The 21,422-nt window shown below is 43.7% G+C and overlaps 1 protein-coding gene across 2 annotated transcripts; it reads left to right on the top strand.

Moving 5' to 3' along the window:
- Positions 1 to 3,061: 3,061 nt before the first annotated feature.
- Positions 3,062 to 21,144, top strand: LOC124551281 (cuticle protein 16.5-like). Of its 2 annotated transcripts, XM_047126285.1 has the most exons (5): positions 3,062 to 3,135; positions 10,497 to 10,640; positions 17,158 to 17,172; positions 17,212 to 17,462; positions 21,047 to 21,144. In XM_047126285.1, the coding sequence occupies exons 1-5, from the start codon at positions 3,121 to 3,123 to the stop codon at positions 21,117 to 21,119; spliced, it is 498 nt and encodes a 165-aa protein (XP_046982241.1). In that variant the 5' UTR covers positions 3,062 to 3,120; the 3' UTR covers positions 21,120 to 21,144. The 2 variants fall into 2 exon arrangements, with proteins under 2 accessions (XP_046982241.1, XP_046982240.1); XM_047126284.1 differs by having other exon boundaries at positions 17,158 to 17,462.
- Positions 21,145 to 21,422: the final 278 nt, after the last annotated feature.

The raw sequence follows: 21,422 nt of genomic DNA, 5'->3' as shown, positions 1-21,422 counted from the left end.
GTCTTGGCGTGCATCCGTGCGTCGCTGCGGTCCGGTCCCAGGTGACGGGCACGTGCACCTTCCGCCGACCACTGGCGACAACATCGATGTACTGTGGAGACCTCACGCCCCACGTGTTGAGCAATTCGGCGGTACATCCACCCGGCCTCCCGCATGCCCACTATACGCCCTCGCTCAAAGTCCGTCAACTGCACATACGGTTCACGTCCACGCTGTCGCGGCATGCTACCAGTGTTAAAGACTGCGATGGAGCTCCGTATGCCACGGCAAACTGGCTGACACTGACGGCGGCGGTGCACAAATGATGCGCAGCTAGCGCCATTCGACGGCCAACACCGCGGTTCCTGGTGTGTCCGCTGTGCCGTGCGTGTGATCATTGCTTGTACAGCCCTCTCGCAGTGTCCGGAGCAAGTATGGTGGGTCTGACACACCGGTGTCAATGTGTTCTTTTTTCCATTTCCAGGAGTGTATTATAGATCAGACTTAAGAGAAATTATCAAAAGCCAAATACCAAATCTTAAACAATTTAGACATACTTCACAATTTTAAAAGAATTACCAAAGATCAAACAAATTAAATACTAATGAATTATAGGTGATCAGCCCGACGTCAGATCGAGACACAACTCCGCTGGCGTCACGACAGAGCCCATGCGTAGACCTCGGGCTCCAGCCACCGGCGACCACAAGCCAAGAGAGAAGCTGACCGCTACAACCTGTACAGCAAACACTCTCTTAAAGGGTCAAAGGGTAAAACAAAGTTACAGTTCTTGGAGCGGTCACTGCTACTACAACGGCAGGTTATCAATATTTGAGTGAGTCTGAACGTGGTCCTGTACTCGGCGCACGAGGAATGGGACACAGCATCTCCGAGGTAGTGACGATGTGCGGATTTTCCCTTACGACCATTCCAAGGGTGTACCGTGAATATCAGGAACACGGTAAAACATCAATTCAGCGACGTTGCTGAGGTCGCAAAAAGATCCTGCCAGAACGGGATCAACGACGACTGGAGAGAATCGTTCAATGTGACAGAAATGAAACCCTTCCGCACATTGCAGCAGATTTCAATGGTGGACCATCAACAAGTATCAGCATGACAAGCATTCAAAGAAACATTACCGATATGGGCTTTCGGAGCCGATGGCCCACTCGTGTACCCTTTATGACTGCACGACCTAAAGCTTTACGCCTCGTCTGGGACCGTCAGCACCGACATTGGACTGTTTATGGCCTGAAACATGTTGCCTGGTCGGACGAGTCTGGCTTCAAGTTGTATCAAGCGAATGGACGTGCTTGGGTATGGAGACAACTTCATGAATCTGTGGACCCTTCATGTCATGACTGTTCAAGCTTGTGGAGGCTCTGTAATGGCGTGGAACGTGTGCGATTGGAGTTATATGGGACCCCTGATACATCTACATACGACCCTGACACGTGACACGTACGTAAGATCTTATCTGATCACCTGCATGCATTCATGACCATTGTGCATTCCGATGGACTTGTGAAATTACAGTAGGTCAATACGACACACCACACGTCCAGAATTACTACAGAGTGGCTCCAGGAACACTGTTCTGACGTTGACCACCAAACTCTCCAGACAGGAGCATTATTGAACATATCAGAGGTGCTGTGGAACGTGCTGTTGAGAAGACATCTCCACCCCCTCGTACTCTACGGATTTATGGACAGCCCTGCAGGATTCATGGTGTGATTTGCCTCCAGGACTACTTCAGACATTAGTCTAGTTCATGCTACGCCGTGTTGCAGCAGTTCTGTGTGGTCGAGGGAGCCGTACACGATGTTAGGCAGGGATACCAGTTTCTTTGGCCCTTAATTGTAAATACGCATGAAAAAGTAGATTTTTTTTAAATCTGTAATTTGTAATCTTTTTTTCTTAGTAAGGGCTGCAGGTAATTAGCTTCAATTATTCATGAAGCGCAATCTACGTGAATGAGCAATATTAAAGGTTTAAAATTCGAATCAACGATTGTGAGTACAACTAAAAATACCTCTTGTTCAAGATTTTGTAAATGGCGTTTGTTTTGTTTTGTTGAAATGGTCCTGAATTAGTGTCGTCGTTGTTCGGTTTACCCCCAGTCCATATTCTTTATTCATGACGCTGTGAAGGTCGTGCACTTCTTTCCCAGTTTCAATTAGGATAGCAATACAATCAACGAATCAACTCAAGCCACAGCGTGTTCTCACTAGAGCGCAAGTCGTCGTCACTTTCACTGACGGGAGCGGAATCTTAACAGTGATACCCCTGAATATGTCCCACTCCTGAATCTTTCTTTTATTACCGTCATTGCCTCTTCGATGTATGGATTGAGCTGTTGGGATGAAAGTTTTTATTCTTGCATTATATCCTTTCTAATGCGAACACTTCGTTCTTTGTCTTAAGGTCTAATTTTCCTGTAGGTTGAACTATACATTTTGTGTTACGAGTATTTCCGCACAGTTTACACCAATCGCTCTCAGAATGTCACGCACTTTGCACTATTTCACGTTGTTCAACTCCATTTTCTAGATTTAAAAGTCTTCTGAAAGGTCTTGATTTTTGAAGAGTCTCACTTCCATTGTCAAGCACAACGTCGTAACTACCTGTCTGATGCATTTATCTTTCATACTTTTCACAAACCCAGCCTGCTATTAACGTAAGAATGTATTTGCGTACGTTAGAAAGTCACGATACTGCCCGCTACAACTCATCGAAAATAGCACATCGTATTACTTCATCACTCTGGATTTATTTCCGATGGGCTGTCTTAGATGTCTTACCACAAATTTCGATAACTAGTTATAACTGGTCAGATACGTAACAACAAGCGGGGTGTGGTCATTGGTCTCGCTCCGGTAGGACTGCTGTCTCCCTGTAACCTGTTGGTTGCGGCTCTGTTTTAGGCTACGATGGTCAACGTCTGGGGGCGTGTCCGCGTGTCACGCTGTATCGTGGCCGAGTATGCATTAAGCGAGAGGCGGCAATTCCGGTATAACTAGTCGCCGTTAATCGTATATAAGAGCTGCGGCAGCCGCCAACAACACACTCACGTACACACATCTGCTCAGGAAACTTCTTCCCCTCGTTGCGGAGCCCAACACACGCCAGCTCACCATGAAGACCGCCATTGTAAGTATACACTGTCGGATAAGTGATTTTGTTGCGAAACTGGAAATCGTCGCAATAAAATATAGACCTATACCATGGAGGCTACAAAAGCATATAGTTTCAACGTCACGTCTGTAACGCTCTAAAGTGAGTCTTTGGGAAGGATGGTCAGTATTAAGGGATACGATACGAGCGATCATTCGAGGCAGGAAATCTAGTAAATACAGGCCTTAAAACCCATAGCTCAAGATGTACGAGCGCTCCATCTTGGATATTCTTCTGCTGCAAGCTCTTTGCTTTGCGTATTTTGCGAGCATGTAATATAAACCAAGCCAAGACACAAATTTCCGGTAAACAGGGGCTCTAAAGTGGATACGAGCACTCATTCAGCAGAGAAGACGTGTTTCACAGTATCAGAGATGAACAAATATGAACAAATGTTCATAACTCTGGACGTAAGCGTTTTAGGGCCCATGTTTCCTACATTTGTTTGTTTCGAATGATCGTTATCGTCGTTTATATGAATATTGATCACTACTTCTGCGACATTCTGTATATTCCTCTAGAGTTCGGTGAGCGGTGAGGGTAGATCGTATCAATATTTCTGGTATTGAGCGATAGAGAAACAGTCTCTTGAGATATATTATGGTTGTAGACTAACGATCTTATTCGATACTCCTTTGTTTTCCTGAAATTATGTCGTGCCTTCACGAAGTGTAAGAATGTCATCTGGATTTGGCAACGTTACTGATAGAGGGTTAATAGACGGCCCTCGTATAAGTACCCCTTTTCCCCGGCATGAAATTTCTGTATCCTATCTGACTGTGTCTATGTGACGATGTGAGAATGTATTCGAAATTTTTGTGAATCGTTTAACTGAGGCGAGACGTGGGAACAAGCGTGGTATTCGCCTAGACGGTTGTGGAAAACCACCTGAAAACCAAATCCAGGCTGGCTGGCGCAATTGTCGACGCGTCTTCCCAAATACCGATGTGGTTAAACTTCGAATAGGGGTTTTTCACTAGAACAATGTCGGCCAAGGATTTCCCTCTACATAGCTGGTTTCTTTGATTTCAGTCTGGAGTCACAAAAAATGTCTCCGGACTGTAGAGTTCGGCCCTTCCCGACCACTTTCAGATCTGATTAAAAGAGACAAAGTTTTATACAGTGTGAACCAGGAGGGATAGGTAATATTCAGACATATGACAGGAACGACGATTGGGAGCAGATAAGATTTGCAAACATAGACTCCAAAAAGGAAAACCTTAAAAGCTATGAGAACTTCGTCTTTGAATCTGCGAAACAAGTCTCTTCTACTGCAAGCTCTTCGCGTTCCATTTTTTGAAAGGCGTTCTTTCTTTCTTTTAGGTCATGCATCATCTGATTCTCTTAATGCAGCCCGATACGTTTTTCTCTCCTGTCCATCTCCTCATTACAGAATACCACTGGCAACCTACGTCCTCAATTATTTGCTGGATATATTCCCATCTCTGTCCTCCCTCACAGTTTTTACCGTCTACAGTTCCCCCTAGTACCAGTGATGCGTTTCTTCTTCTTTCCAGTGTTTTCCACATTTGTCTTCCTTTTCCGATTCCACGGAGAACCACCTCATCCCTTATCTTGTCAGTCCACCCGATTTTCAGCGTCCATCTGCTGCAACATATTCCTTCAATTCTCTTCTGTTCAAGTTTCCCCACTGTCCACGATTCACTACCACACAACGTTGTGCTCCAAACGCACATTCTCAGAAATTTCTTGCTCAATTTACGACCTGTGTTTGACACCAATAAATCTATCTTGGCCAGGAGACAGCTGGTCGTATGGACCAAATCAAGAAACAAATGCCCAGTAAACATCGGCCGTAAAATGTATAGTTTAAGAGCTCTGAGCATTTGCTCATGTTCTCTACTGTGGAATACCTCTCTGCTGCTTAATAAGTGGCATTAGGCCTTAAGGTACACATCTTAGCATCGAATGATGGTTACTATTCCTGACCACCTGCGAGTTCCTTTATTATGCCATGATATTAACGATTGTCAGTGTAAGGCCACTTTGACTTAATTATGTTTTGTGACCATGTAGGTCTACTGGGTCAGTGTTTTACACCGCGTATAACGTAACCTGCGATAGTATTTCAGTATACGTTCTCGGACCATTTCTGTTAGAATTTCGCATGGGACATATGGACCTGCTGAGATGTTGCAAGCGCATCTCTGGATTCGTTCGATGTCTCGTGCCATGCCAACTTGATACGTACTCCAAGTTGTAGAACTGGTCACGGTAACGTCTTGTAAGCGTTTTCCTTTACAAATGTACGACTCTTTCCCCAATTCTAATTCATGCAACAAATCTGAGCCCTCCATTTCGGCATCACTAACACTGATTTCACGTGTCTGTCCTGTATGACATCGCTCTCTCCTTTGTTGAGTACTTCATTCTGGTTTGATGCAGTATTATACAGAAGTGGGATCAAGTTGTAGGTTAAAAAAGCAACAGATGAGTACGATTAGGGTAGAATTTGAAGTCCCCATGCTCGGGACTTGAAGCTGGGTCTCCAGCTTACTAGACAGATGTGCAAATCCCAGCCTTGGCACAAATACTAATTCATTAATTCATTCAGCTTCCATCCCTACCGAAGATAAAGCTGAGACTGAATATGTTTCCAGGAAAAGTAGTTGCATTAGATTAACCGATGAGCCTTTCATCAGTAAGAAGTTTCCGTGCCATAGTAAGTAATTTTATGGGCTATGGAAGTGCAATCGGTTTTAAAGAACTAGAAACCTATTGCTAATTACCTAGAATTCTGTTGACTAAATAGAAAGGACGGAGATGGTTTACAGACGGAGAATCCGTCTGGATATGTGCCAACTGAAGTACCACACTACATAACACACTCCCAACAGCTCAAAGACAACAAATCGAGCATTGTTGGTCGATCAACTTGGCAGGCATATGTCCGACACAACAAGAAAGAAAGCTATTGGATAATCGCTCCTTCAACTTTAATAGTCAGCCATGCTTTTTCTGGCTCAGTGAAAGACTTTCATTCGATGTAAATCCACGCACTTAAAATTATCTTCCTTTTCCCAGACTTTATCACGTGTCCTCAGTGGGTCGGCATGTTAATTTATGGATTTGGCAACGTCAGTGGTAGAGACTGGTTGAACGCCGTTACTGTCACCACCCCTTCTTCTCTCCATCCGAACAGGCCTTGAAAAGCCCAACGGCACCGACCGACTACCGTGTCGTCCACATTCGATAAGCGTCCTGGATGTGGATATGGAGTGGCATGTATTCAGCACAACGCTCGCCCGGCCGTTGTCAGTTTTCGTGATCGAAACAGTTCTTCTCAGTCGAGTAGCTCCTCTGTTTGCCTAACAAGGGCTGAGTGCACCCCGCTTGCCAACAGCACTCTGCAGATCCGGACGCTCATCAATGCAACTGCTAGCCAAGACGACAGCGAACTTCGTTTATCTGGCGGGAACCGGCGATATCACTGCTGCAAAGTCGTTAGTTCCATCCCTTCTTCCCTGCAATGTAATTTGTGTTCCAAATCTCTTTGTGCCTAGTATTGTCCGATATTAGAGGATGAAAACGTTTTCGAAGTTTTTGCGGATAGTGTAACAGACAGGACGTGGACACCAGCCTGGTATTCAACTAGACGGAGGAGAGGAAACTGCCGAAAGCTACATACAAGGTGACGAGAAGATCACTCCTCTTCATTAATCCGCTGCGGGGATTCGATCCAGGGTCGGTGAGCCTCCGCGAATCCCGGAAGCGGCATGCTAACGCGCTCAGATATCCGACTGTGTGCTCATTTCAAATGATGACAGGGCGAAATTGGTGGAAGCTATAATAATTCCGTGAGTTCATTTCATTCATTACAATCGGCCATTTTCGAAAGACCATAACGGCGTCATTAATTATTTAAATATTAGAACACCCCACCGGTTACGCTTTGTCATGCGTATCACGAGCCGTTGCAGTAAACTGTCCCGTTTTCAAGAGGAACTGTTTGCACTATGAGGTAAATATAAATGTTTTGACTTTTTTCCACGACAGTCTTAGAGTATAGTACTTCGTGTGTTATTATTCCTTCATAGCGCAAAGATTCGCACATATGCTAACCACGACTCAGTTTTTTTACACGAAATTAAACATGTCTATGTATACACTCTTTTAAAAGTATGACTAATACAGTGAGTCACGGTTAAACATACATTCATATAAAATGTAATAACATGAGAGGTAGTTGAGATACTCTGTATGTGCATCTTATCAGAGATGGATGTGGGACTCGGCTGTTCGACACAGGCTATCAAATTAAACACCTTTCACCCCTCTAGTTTCCAAAACTATTTTATCAGAACCGAGTCGGAATGTTGCTCCACGTCGCTCAGGGGCGTGAAGGTGGCGTAGTAACACGCCGAAACTGGTAGCCAAACAAAATAATTTTGGAAACTGGACGGTTGAGAAGTGTTTAATTTGACATCTTGTATTTGAGAGCGTTTTTGGCGATATATTTCTGCATGTATGGCAACACAGAATATACCTCGATATATGTACCATTAGTGGTGCGACACACTTCTAATCTGTATTCCACTTCTGTCGAAGTGTTCTGCAGCATTGCAGGTGTAACATTTGCGGTAGTTGCACGTATACGATGACGCAGATTTGGTAAGTAGGAAATTGGTCATCTGCTGCATTTGACGCTTTACGAACCAAACAGAAGAAAATTAAGTAGCGTAATGTCTGGCCTTCAAGGGGAGCCAAGCAGTCGATGTACTACCTTTCCCCATGCAGAGATCTCGGAACTCATGATCCAAGGAATCCCTCAAAATGGTCACTAAACTGGATGGTGGGTCATCTTGTTGAAAGACAAGATGGCGCACCACGTCACGAAGAAGTTGCGACACAGCATACAGCTCTAACATGTACGTTGCATTAACTATAGGCTCTACGAAGAAGAATGTGCCTATCACCCTGTCCTTCAACATTCTACACCACACTTTCACTTTCGGACAGTCATGCTCGCATCCTGTCACTGGATGCGGGGAGGGAGTGGGGGTTGGATGTGCGCGTTTACCGTACCGGAATTGTGGAATGTAGCCTCGTCCGAGATACAGACGAAACCCAGGAATGCCTCGCTTTGACCCAATTATGACACAATTGTCTCCTTCCTATCCTCAAGCTTGATTTTGAGCTGCAGTTTATACGTCCATAGGAGCAAACCCTTGTCGATGGCATCATGTACGTTCGAACGAGGTAACTGTAACAGCCTACTTGCTTGTCGGATTGACTCACAATGGATGGTCCACTTGAAGGAAACGCGGATTAATCCGATAGTAGCCTCTGGAACTGCGTACTTAGCACGGTGGCCCGACATCGAAAGAAAATTCGCTGTTTGGCAAAGTCGCTCGCCCCATTTCTTGATTGTTACGCGAGTGAGAACGTCGTGAATTGGTCGCAGTCGCTACTCACGCCGAAAAAGAAGTTATACCTGTATAACAAACTTTGACACCGGGACATATACCGCACAGAACACCGGGAGAGAAAACACCTTCTGCTGTGGAGTACTCAGGGCTACTGACACGCTTTTAGGCGCATGCGCACATGGTAACAAATGCCGCGAACGAACACAAAAAAATTTGAGTTACTGTACTTGTACAAGTAAACGACCAGAAAATAACTTACGTCTCAAGTTATTACATTTCATAGTATTACGCTACTGGCCATTAAAATTGCTACACCACGAAGATGACGTGCTACTGACGCGAAATTTAACAGACAGGAAGAAGATGCTGTGATATGCAAACGATTAGCTTTTCAGAGCATTCACACAACGTTGGCGCCGGTGGCGACACCTACAACGTGCTGACATGAGGAAAGTTTCCAACCTCGTGTAAGGAGGAGCACTGCGTAACATCACGCTGCCGACTTTGGTAAAGGTCCCATTGTAGCCTATCGCGATTGCTGTTTGTCGTATCGCGACATTGTTGCTCGCGTTGGTCGATGTCCAATGACTGATAGCAGAATATGGAATCGGTGGGTTCAGGAGGGTAATACGGAACGCAGTGCTGGATCCCAACGGCTTCGTATCACAAGCAGTCGAGATGACAGGCATCTTATCCGCATGGCTGTAACGGATCGTGCAGCCACGTCTCGGTCCCTGAGTCAACAGATTGGGACGTTTGCAAGACAACAACCACCTGCACGAACAGTTCGACGGCGTTTGCAGCAGCAGCAGCTCGGAGACCATGGCTGCGGTTACCCTTGACGCTGTACCACAGACAGGAGTGCCTGCGATGGTGTAGTCAGTGACGAACCTGGGTGCACGAATGGCAAAACGTCATTTTTTCGGATGAATCCAGGTTCTGTGTACAGCATCATGATGCTCGTATCCGAGTTTGGCGACATCGCGGTGAACACACATTGGAAACGTGTATTCGTCATCGCCATCCTGGCGTATCACCCGGCGTGATGGTATGGGGTGCCATTGGTTACACGTCTCGGTCACCTCTTGTTCGCAATAACAGCACTTTGAACAGTGGACGTTACATTTCAGATGTGTTACGACCCGTGGCTCTACCCTTCATGCGATCCCTGCGAAACCCTACATTTCATTAGGATAATGCAGGTCCTGTACGGGTCTTTCTGGATACAGAAAATGTTCGACTGCTGCCCTAGCCAGCACATTCTCCAGATTTCTCACCAATTGAAAACATCTGGTCAATGGCGAGAGAGCAACTGGCTCGTCACAATACGACAGTCACTACCATTGATGAACTGCGGTATCGTGTTGAAGCTGCATGGGCAGCTATACCTGTACACGCCATCGAAGCTCTGTCTGACTCAATGTCCACGCGTATCAAGGCCGCTATTACGGCCGGAGGTGGTTGTTCTAGGTACTGATGTACCCAAATTGCGTGAAAATGCAATCGCATGTCAGTTCTGGTATAATATATTTATCCAATGAATACCCGTTTATCATCTGAATTTCTTCTTGGTGAAGCAATTTTAATGGCCAGTAGTGTACATGTTAAATCCGGACACCCTGTATTCAGTATGGTTGGCTTATTTCATACTATTACATGTTAAACCGTGACACCCTGTATTTAGTATGGTTGGCTTATGTAGGCGTAGATATTGGTAAAATACTGGACACGTGTAGGTGATTTAGCTGAACCGTTGTATCACAGAGGAAATTAATCGGATTATTTTTTGATGATTATTTTCCAAAGCTGAACTGGTTTACAATGTGAGAACATTCCGGAGTGAATTAGGAGGGCACTCCTCCAACGTTATTTCAGAGGAGACAGTCGTTAATGGCGTCACTGCTATTTTCTTCTTGTTACTACATCTCGCAACATTTTTTTTTCCAGGTCATCCTGTTCGCTGTAGCCGCCTGCGTGCTGGCCGCTGAAAACAAGGAGGCGACCGCTGAGAAGAAGCAGGAGAAGAGGGGACTCCTGGGTCTGGGATACGGCGGATACGGCTACGGGGCAGCCATCGCCGCTCCGGCAGCGGTGAGTATTCACTGTGCGTTTTCCACTTCCTTCTCAGTATCTGACAAGACCACAGTACAGGCAGCGGCAGCTGCAAGCGTGCATCTCATGTAGTTCATTCCAGATAAACAGTAGCACTACTGCACGGGCAAATGAGGTCAGCTAATGATGATTTAAAGCCGGCAGTGCTAAAAGTATCAGTGGTTTGGTACTGGAATACAGACTTTCTAAGCGTACTTCGTACATGACCTCTTCTCGGGTTGCAGAAAACCTTGTAGACATGACAACCACGGTTGTGAGTAATTGTCATTGGGATTCAGTGACTGCTTTAGTTGTGTTCCGTATTATCAGATACGAACCGATACCGTGTCAATGAAAACCCATCAGTAAACCTTTAAAAGGGGGTACGTCAATCAATGAGAATCAGTCGGACGTAGAGATTCGAGTCCATAATAGTCAGTATTTCACAGTGCGCTTTGATGCCACGTGTTTCGGGAATGCGGGTAGACTATAGTTGTAGCTCCACCAATCATTTTGGACTGGGATCCATACGCCCAACTGATATTGATTCGTTGACGTAACGCCACTTCGTAGTTTATTACTTTGATCTGAAAACGAAAGTTGGCGTCCCCATTCCAGGCCACTTAGGTCTTATGACGTAGCCACATGTCACCCGAGGATGTGGTTTTCGGTACCACAAAACCGATTGTAATCTCATAATAAAAAGATTAAATACAGATAAAGGGAAGTATTGTCAGAAGTGTAGTGGTTTTGGGTTGTCACAACGTATCGACAAGGATTGTACTCTTCATTTTCAGGCGAGGAGTTTTAAAGATGAAGGGTAAGAAATTTTTCGAAACGTTTCTACGAGACAACACGACACCTTGACTCGGCTGACAGCCAGAAAGGATTTCACCAGTTAGCGGAATGAGTATACAATCGTCCGGTATATGAAAATGTGATCAGATACCAGTCCAACAAAGATATCCAGTTTCGAGTCATTACACGGCGGGTTAGCACCTCCAGTTGTTTCCCACAATGTCGCATAGCTTGCTACAATAATGGTTAAACAATGCCCTGTTACAATTCGTAAAGGTAGACCACAATGTAAAAGAAAGAGCTTTAACTCCTTCAAGCTTAAGTGAAACCAGCACTTCAACATCCCTAGCATCATAAATTATCAACTGGAAGGCATTAAAGTACTTTGACTGAGTTGTTATGAAGATACATTTCTACCTTACGAAACAGTAACCATTCGTTCACATTTTACTGAAATAAATTTACTATCTTCCTGATGCAAAGATACTAGAAGTATTAAACAAGTAATTAATGGGGACAGACTATCTACATATCTAATTTGAGATACTGATACATATGTGCTACCGCAGTTCCATGCATAAGCTCTTTTTGAGAACATTAGAACATTTCTCGTGGAAAATATTAGCGGTTGTGATAAAATATTTCAACATTGAATCAGAAACAGTTGAATCCAATAAAACATTTATTGACGATGGTAACTAGTTTCCGTCCTGCATGCTTTACATGGTCTGATGATGGCCACATATTCATTCGAACCCGTTACCACCGGCAATAAATATTTCATTGCGGTCAGTATTATTTTTTAATTGAATTTTAAAACGCTTCCATGGAATTATTTCCGATCCTCGGCTGTATTAAGCCGGTCTTGTGGAGTACTTAACGGTACATTTTCCCTCTAGCTCAGTCTGTTCCTACGCCAACCCACAGGGCGTGGGCATTACTGGGCGACCTTCAGGCAACTCACAGGTAAGCGCTGATGATACAGCTAACTCGTCAAGTAGCATTGTTACATGTATTCAGCGCATGCGCTAAACACATGGCAAACGCTCCCCACGTGCTCTCGGGCGGTACAGAAAAGTCGCACAGCCTCCACCCCAAGTACCTGACCTATTTGTGAAATGAAACTTCTTATATCTCATATCGCTCACTGTTCTAACTGTTCTGGGACGTGCTTTCCCTGTTCGTAAAAAGGGGGGTGCTCATTCTGCAAGTGCTTCTCAAATGGAGTAACCGGAATCGGCTATCCTTCCCTGGACACAAAAATGCTCTCTCAGCTACCCCCTTTGCCCCGTCCGCCAACCCACCATCGCCCCCTCTCCTCCCCCCACCCCCATGCACAAGGCTCCACGGTCGAATACGGTTAGTCTATAATTTAAATCTGATAGTTTCTCTGATTAACAGATTTTGTATACAAGTCCGGTAACTGACTCCGTTATATAAGGCTCCACAGTCGTTAGACAGCATACTTTGTGTGTAATCACCAAAACATTTTCTGCAGATAGTTTTGTCAGTATTTCACGGTCTGCCAAATTTCAGAATTTTAAAATACGGTCATGCCATACTCAACGCCCACTCATCTCTACACCCTGACAAGCAATATAAAGCACCTAGAAAGATAGGAGGAAACAAAAAGAATCTTCACTGGTTGAGGGGGTGTTACGTTATTTCAGTGATTACAAAATCGATTCAAAATTATAAAGAAGTCGACGGTAAAGTCCACTTATCGGTATGACTTTGCAAACCCTGTAGCCAAGATGTATGCACTGATTATGTTGGAAATACTAGCGGTTTCGATAAAATACTGTAAAACTGAATTAGGAAGAGGTAAACACAACAAAATATTTATACACAATGGTAACTAGTTTCGGTCATAATGTGAGCTTCTTCGTACTTTATACACCATGATGGCAGGCGGTGGAGGTGAGTCGAGCAAGTGTCAGTGTTCCACAACTCTCTAGCCAAGATGTGTGCACTAACTACTTCGGGAATGATCTCAAAAAAGGTGCAGTATCCTCTCCAGGGGCAAGGTGACCCACAGCCCGTGTAACTCGTCCTTGATACCCTGCGTACTGACACTGAGGTGGAGTTGATGTGCAACCAGGGACAGACCTGGAGATTTAAGGTCATGACAGTACTTAAACATCATACAAAGTTCATGAGGAATGTGGTGTGTGAACGAGCATAGCTCAATGATAAACGGCACAACAACATTGGGGCATGAGAAGTAACCCATAAGAACGGGGGATGTCCGTGATGTACCACTGTGCTCAGGAGTTCCTTCAGTCACTGGCAGCTGTGATACGAAGCCATACCTGAAAACTCCTAATACCATGATATACCGAGTAACACTGATGTCAATCTCTGAAATGTCTGAAGAATCTAAACTCTCTCCACTCGCCGGAGACGGCTATACAGGACAGCGCGGAAGCGCTGTTCATTGCTGAACGCAACGCGAAGCCGTTCATCATCCTTGCTTGACAGTAACAGCATCACTCCAAACGTACCAGGTCTTGTGATAATGGCGATCCACGTATGGGGCGGAAAATTACCAGCCAGTTTGCTGCTGATCCCAAACCAATGGCTCAGGATGACACAAAATGTTGCACGTTCTCCATTGCTTGTTATCGTATGTCAGGCGCTGATGTGAAGAGGTTTCGGTGTGGTTGGTGCCCAATGAGGAGATCCTCTCCTGTTAGGGTCAGATGTATCGGCCAGAAGCTTGGCAACGAGTATGTTTGCCTTCAAGTTGCTATGCAGTACAACATCGGGCCGCTGTCACAGCCTACTGCCTCACAAATCTGGATATTCAATCAGCTGGCCAAAGGAGCCCATAGTGAGAATCCTTTGAAACTGACTCTTTTTGGTAACGCTGTCTTACACGGGTGTCTGTCCCCATTGTGTCCTTCACAGTGGTCACTCTGACACTCTTCACACTCGTTGTATGTCCTATCAGACCAGATGATAACACTAAACATTTACAACATCTATACATTCTAATGGCTTTTGTGACCGTCACTAAGAATTACAACTGTAATTCTTTACATATAATTTTAAACCAAGAGCCACCACAAGCTAAAACACTTATACGTAGTTTACAGAAGACTGAAGCACTAAAACAGACTGAAACCTCGTTAATCCACGATAGCTCTATTATTTGAGGTCCTTGTAGACTCAGACTGTCAGTTTCGCACCATTTGTAGTTTCCTATTCTGGTGCATCCCAGTATAAAAATTTTCAATACTATTTAGCAGTGAATAAGTAATTACGTAATCAGGATCAATTATTTGTGGATTGACAAATTCAAAAAATATATATGAAATTGGACATACTGGTTAAACCATGTCGAATTTCGTATGATTTTCAAATCAGTCAATCCACAAACAAAATATTTCCACTATATGATTACTTACTTGCTGTGTTAATAGTATTAGTAATTTTTTTACAGAGATGCACCATAAGATGCAGTCAGAGTCCACGTATGGGGCGGAAAATCACCAGCCAGTTTGCTGCTGATCCCAAACCAATGGCTCAGGATGACACAAAATGTTGCACGTTCTCCATTGCTTGTTATCGGATGTCAGGCGCTGATGTGAAGGGGTTTCGGTGTGGTTGGTGCCCAGTGAGGAGATCCTCTCTTGTTACGGTCAGATGTATCGGCCAGAAGCTTGGCAACGAGTATGTTTGCCTTCAAGTTGCTATGCAGTACAACATCGGGCCGCTGTCACAGCCTACTGCCTCACAAATCTGGATATTCAATCAGCTGGCCAAAGGAGCCCATAGTGAGAATCCTTTGAAACTGACTCTTTTTGGTAACGCTGTCTTACACGGGTGTCTGTCCCCATTGTGTCCTTCACAGTGGTCACTCTGACACTCTTCACACTCGTTGTATGTCCTATCAGACCAGATGATAACACTAAACATTTACAACATCTATACATTCTAATGGCTTTTGTGACCGTCACTAAGAATTACAACTGTAATTCTTTACATATAATTTTAAACCAAGAGCCACCACAAGCTAAAACACTTATACGTAGTTTACAGAAGACTGAAGCACTAAAACAGACTGAAACCTCGTTAATCCACGATAGCTCTATTATTTGAGGTCCTTGTAGACTCAGACTGTCAGTTTCGCACCATTTGTAGTTTCCTATTCTGGTGCATCCCAGTATAAAAATTTTCAATACTATTTAGCAGTGAATAAGTAATTACGTAATCAGGATCAATTATTTGTGGATTGACAAATTCAAAAAATATATATGAAATTGGACATACTGGTTAAACCATGTCGAATTTCGTATGATTTTCAAATCAGTCAATCCACAAACAAAATATTTCCACTATATGATTACTTACTTGCTGTGTTAATAGTATTAGTAATTTTTTTACAGAGATGCACCATAAGATGCAGTCAGAGTCCACGTATGGGGCGGAAAATCACCAGCCAGTTTGCTGCTGATCCCAAACCAATGGCTCAGGAGCTTTTATTCAGCTTCTCCTTCAACAGTTTTGCCCTTTTTAACAACAGAATTTTACCGTTTGAAAGCTGTATAAGATATGTCTAACCATTTATATACGCACTGGTGGTGTGTGTCTGTACAGAGTGACATTGTCATTCGACCACGTCTTGTACGTGCTTCACCTTTGCGCAGGCAGTGAATTTTCAAATTACGGAAATGAGGTGTATACTCTATTAAAATTCTTAAGTCTGTCAGTTGAAGATAAGGTGCTGAACCAAGGAGCGGATCGAAAATGATTCTACCAGATTTGTGGTGTTTATGTATAACAAAATGTCAGGTACTAAGTGACACACACTTGAGTGTCGTTAGCTCATAACCTTACTTCATATAATACTTCAGTTAAATGTCAATTGGCTAATATATATACCTCTGCTAACACGAAAATGTAGCTTGTCATTTACCTGCTGGATACGAGACACACCAAAAACACGTTACTCTTGTGCAAAGCTATGACTTAATTTGACAGTCAAGCACAGATCTCGCTTCTGTGAACTCTCGAATTTGTATTAACATTTATTGGGAAGTAAAGTACACATAGGCCTCAGGCTTTTTAATGAGCTCCTTCACTAAACGGATCCATCACACCTAGCATGTCGTGATTCACACAGATCGCATAATTTTCATTACATCCCACATTGATTTCACAAGTGCAGATATTACATGTCATCAAAATTCCCCACCTCAGGCGTATAACGCCATAACAAGGTTTTGTAATTGATATCCAGTTAGTTGCAACAGTCTTATTAAACGTTAAATATTTCATGAACATTTATAGCAGGAATATTTTAGTGGTAGATACAACGTCTACACCCAAAACTTACTTTATTTACAAAATGCCACATGTGGTAGGTAAATCAAGCCATATCATGTCATAAACAGCGTTATGGACCATATGTTCTTATACTGTGTTGGGACGTCAAGAAAACATGTAGAGCTGCAATAGGCGCACCAAATACTAACATATATGAGATTTCAATCGCCTGAATATGGGCGGTGATACTCAGTAGGGTGACTTACAGTTTTACCTTCAGGTCTATGAAATTTCATTTGTTTCATGGATTTCTGTCTATTGTTCATTAATGAAATTAACACGTCAGATATTATCATGTTTCATTGTGATGTACCCTTTTATAAATTACTTGACAGGTAACGTCTTTGCTGCTGTCCTGTATCAGATTACATCTCTGTCTTTCCTGCAGGTTGGCTACGCCGCTGCCCCCGCCATTGCTGCCGCCCCCGCTGTCAGCTACGCCGCCCCCGCCATTGCTGCCGCCCCCGCTATCAGCTATGCCGCCCCAGCCATCGCTGCTGCTCCTGCAGTCAGCTACGCCGCCCCTGCCATTGCTGCGGCTCCTGCAGTCAGCTACGCTGCCCCCGCCATCAGCTACGCCGCCCCCGCAATCGCCGGAGTAGCAGCTGCTCCGGCAATTTCCTACGCCGCCCCAGCCATCGCCGCTGCTCCAGCCATCTCGTACGCTGCTGCTCCAGCCCTTAGCTACGCGAGGTAACAATTTTCTCTCAGTTACACTGACTTCCAGCTTTATTGTCAAAAAACACACAAATTCACAATCATATTAGGGAATCAGCATATTAGACTCAGATAATACAACACGTTGTGTATGACTTCGTACACAGCGGTGAGGATAGGTGGGCCGTCGAGTGGTGTGGTAACTCTTGTCATAGTAAAGCTGAACAGGAGCAGAAATGATTAGTGAACAGGTCAACACAGAAAACTGAAGATTTCCTAACTTGAGGTGTGGCTCAGCGGGCGTGCATTATTGGGTTCACCGGATCCCGCACTATCGCTGTCAGCATCTGATGGAAACTTACAGTTCCGCGGCCAGATGTAACGCCCATGGAGTGGTATCGATAGGTGATACCGCAAACGCATACATTGTATTTATATCTTCATATGACACAACATGCAAGGTTCCAGGATGGTGTGCAGTATCTTGGACACTGTAAGTACTAAATAGAATTGGTTGTGATTCACTTCTGTCCACATTCACAGTTTATACCACCAACATCCAAGTCTACTTCCTTCAAGTTATACCGGGATCTTCCTATTTTGGAATGTTACCTGTGTACTGACTTCTGCAGGTACCAGCTTTCAACGGATCTGGGCCTCAGCTGCACAGCAGCTGTCATGCACTTGCGGAGTTGAGTGTTCTGTCCTCTCCTTACACAGTTTCAAGCCGCACCTCCTGTTAGGGCATGTTAAGCCTCCCAGGAGTTCACGGAAAGCTGTTTCCGTACCTTAGCCACTGACGAGGGCTGGCATGTCCGTGAAACATGTAGGCGTTGTTGAACCTCACTTTTAGATTCCATTTATCAGCAGCCACTTCTTAGCATACAGAGTCAGGTTAGCAAATGCTATTTGGCTTCAGGCAGCCATTAGCCTACGTGCGGAGTTTGTTGAGCGCTGTTATAGCATGATCTCAACCCGATTACAGAGGCATATTCTGCTACAGGAAACCATAGAGCCCCTGCAGCTTCACGGAACTGTGGAGGATGTGATCTCCATTTTTACGCTATCAAGTCCAATTGACTACATAAACCAAATATTCTCTTCCAACACTGTAATCCTCCTTCCTGACGCCTTCAATCAGGTATCCTCATCTACAATAGCTCTTTGCTTGGTTAATAAGTTGATTTCTTCCTTGGCCTTGCTGCTGACCCATTTTCGAGCAGACCCATACCATTTGAAGGAAGATACACTGCTGTCATTAGAGACGGATGTAATTGACTAGCGTCCATATGAATGGTACAACCTGATCACACAAATCTTTTGTATCTTATTAGGTGTACAACATTTTACCTGCGCTGCTTTTCATGTAGCTCACAACTACACTATCTGGAAAAAAAAAAAATCCCGAACCTCTATTTAAAACGTAGCAAACTACTGGATGGCACTCGCCGTTATAAAACGAGATGGTGAGTACTGTGTTATCAGTAGAGCAGCAGTAAGAGGAGAATGCACTGATCAAGAGAGCTAAGTGGCTTCGAATGTGAACTAGTCAATGAAAGTCAGTTGAGTAGCATATCGATAAGGAACATTACGTTTCGGTTGTCAACCGAAAATATTTGAGATGTATAGTTAAATTCATGTTTGTTTAAAAGTCGTTGTTTGCAGGTATGGTACACACTGAAATCCCATCGCCACAGTATTGTACCACAGCGCTAGGTGTCCGCTTGATCAAAATATAAATTATACTATTTTCTGGTTGTGATAATTATTACTTTATCAGTACAACTCGTACATCTGTAAAGGCAGAGATCTTTTTCAGTAGACTACTACTTGTAATGCCACTTCACAATCAACTCTGCCACTAGCTAACAGGTATTATCGGTTCTTGAATATAAGCTAATTTGTAGAACAAGTTTATAGTGAGGTAGGTTGTAGGCACTACCTAAAGTATTGCACCATGTTACTGGGCACTTGTTGAATAGCAAGCTACACATCTCCGCTGTGAACTGCACACACAGCAAACTGTAAATGAAAATATTTCTTTGTTTTCTGCAGTCACTGTAGACTGCAAAGTTTTTGCTGAAATTGATTCCCTTGTTTTATACCACCAAATATTAAATCTGAATTGATAGTAAGATTTCGAAAGTCCTTTAAGGGGTTTCTACAAGACGTGTCTATTTGTTCCACTCAGTATTATTATTGTTCTATACTACTAAATACACGCATAATTATCTTCTTGAGTAAGATAACAGGGAGTGAAAATAGGTAGAGGAAAGAAAGTCCGGAAACATTGCCTTTAGGTCCAATTAATTAGAAGCACTTCAATTAGGAAAACACCTTGAAATTTTTTATCAATGTTGTAATTCGATATGAACTTCTCACCCATCTGATCCAAAGGATTTGACTCATAGTTTTTCTTTTAATGTATGACCAGTTCAGCAACTAGCAGTTCAAATTGCCTGGAACTGCATAACGGTTGTCGCGCGGAGGTTGAATTTGTTTGCCATGAACTGGACATAAATCTGTTCAGCTACCATCGTCTCAGAGTCTAGTAAGGACGAACCTCGATTAGTAATGCTCCTGTCGTCACCAGACATACTCATACTATAGCCGCTTTCTCAAAAGCTTTTCAAGGACAAAGGAGTGAAATCAGTTATTACGGGACGCACTTACATCCAGTTTTAGAATTTTCTTGGAATAAACAACGAGGCATTAGCTGATTCCAAATGCTTGAGTTCATGGGAATTCCCATACTATCTGTCAAATGATCGGTAAGTAAGTTACGGAATGAAACTAAACCGGAAAGACAAGAGAGGTGGAACTCGATGTGTTTCGCAAATCTTATGACAGGCTTCTAGGGGTTGTAGTGGGGATAATACTTTGGTAGGGAAACCATGTTAGGAAATGGTCCAGTTTGGATACGAAATATGTTTGAAAATCAGATAACTGCCAAGACTCCAGCTTCACGGTACGCAAGCAAACTGAGAAGTGGGCACCGTCGTCATTGCCTGTTGTAATTATGACATCACACAGCACTTTTCTTCCGAGTACAGTAACGACTAAGAGAAACCGGTAGCATCGCTACGGGGACTGTTGAGTGTGGTGCTCCACGAAGCACTCTCGGCTTTCAAGAGGACGACCTTCGTCATATAGAGGGGAACCCGACGATGAAACTCGAACCACTGCCCATGACAGAGGATCCTGTACAGAACACGGGTAAGAGTTCAGTCTCTCCCCTGTGTGAGTACTGTGAAGAGCCAGTTTGAAAGTGATCCGAACTTCAAACTTATTTTACAATCAAAAGAAAAGTTTTCAGACATGCGTTCTTTATCGAAACTTTGTCTAAGAAATTCCCTCCAGAACCACTACAAGGCTGCAATATCAATTGTAAAACTCCGTGTGGATTCTGTACTTGTGACAACTTGTGCCTCTGAGTTTGAACCTTATTAACTGAATTCCTCAACAACATCTTTTCAGATACAAACAAAACTAACACAGCTAGAGCTAAATAAGATACAGACCATAGTTCATATGGCGAGGTAGATATTATGGAGTCAGCAACACTGCAAGGAAAAGTGCGTGTATTTTGTGATGTCAGCGGTCATCCTCCTCTGTTACAGGTACGCTTCTTCCCTGAGCTACGGTGCCTATGGTGCTTATGGTGCGTCCTACTCCAGATACGCCCTGCACTAAATGGAACCCGATCTATACATCAGGTAACTCAGCAACACCCTCATCTCTTCTCAAAATATCTGCACTTTTTATCCTCATTCCTTGAAGTGTCAAACATCACAAAGTTGTTGCCATGTTTCAGGGAGTGATGTGTCAACTATGTACCTTGAAATTTATACAGGGCGTTTCCGTAAGGCCGGTATTACACTATCAAATGTCTTTGTCCAATATCTTTGTCAAAGATATTTGATAGTGTAATAGGGACTTTGTCAAATGTCGTCCAATATTTGATCAAATATAGGGCGTCGCTGTATATTTGATTAA

This window comes from Schistocerca americana, chromosome 9 (genome assembly GCF_021461395.2).
Source record: "Schistocerca americana isolate TAMUIC-IGC-003095 chromosome 9, iqSchAmer2.1, whole genome shotgun sequence".
NCBI classification, from domain to species: Eukaryota; Metazoa; Arthropoda; class Insecta; order Orthoptera; family Acrididae; genus Schistocerca; species Schistocerca americana.
Note: the sequence above shows the minus strand (reverse complement) of the source record. Positions and strands in the feature narration are given on the sequence as shown.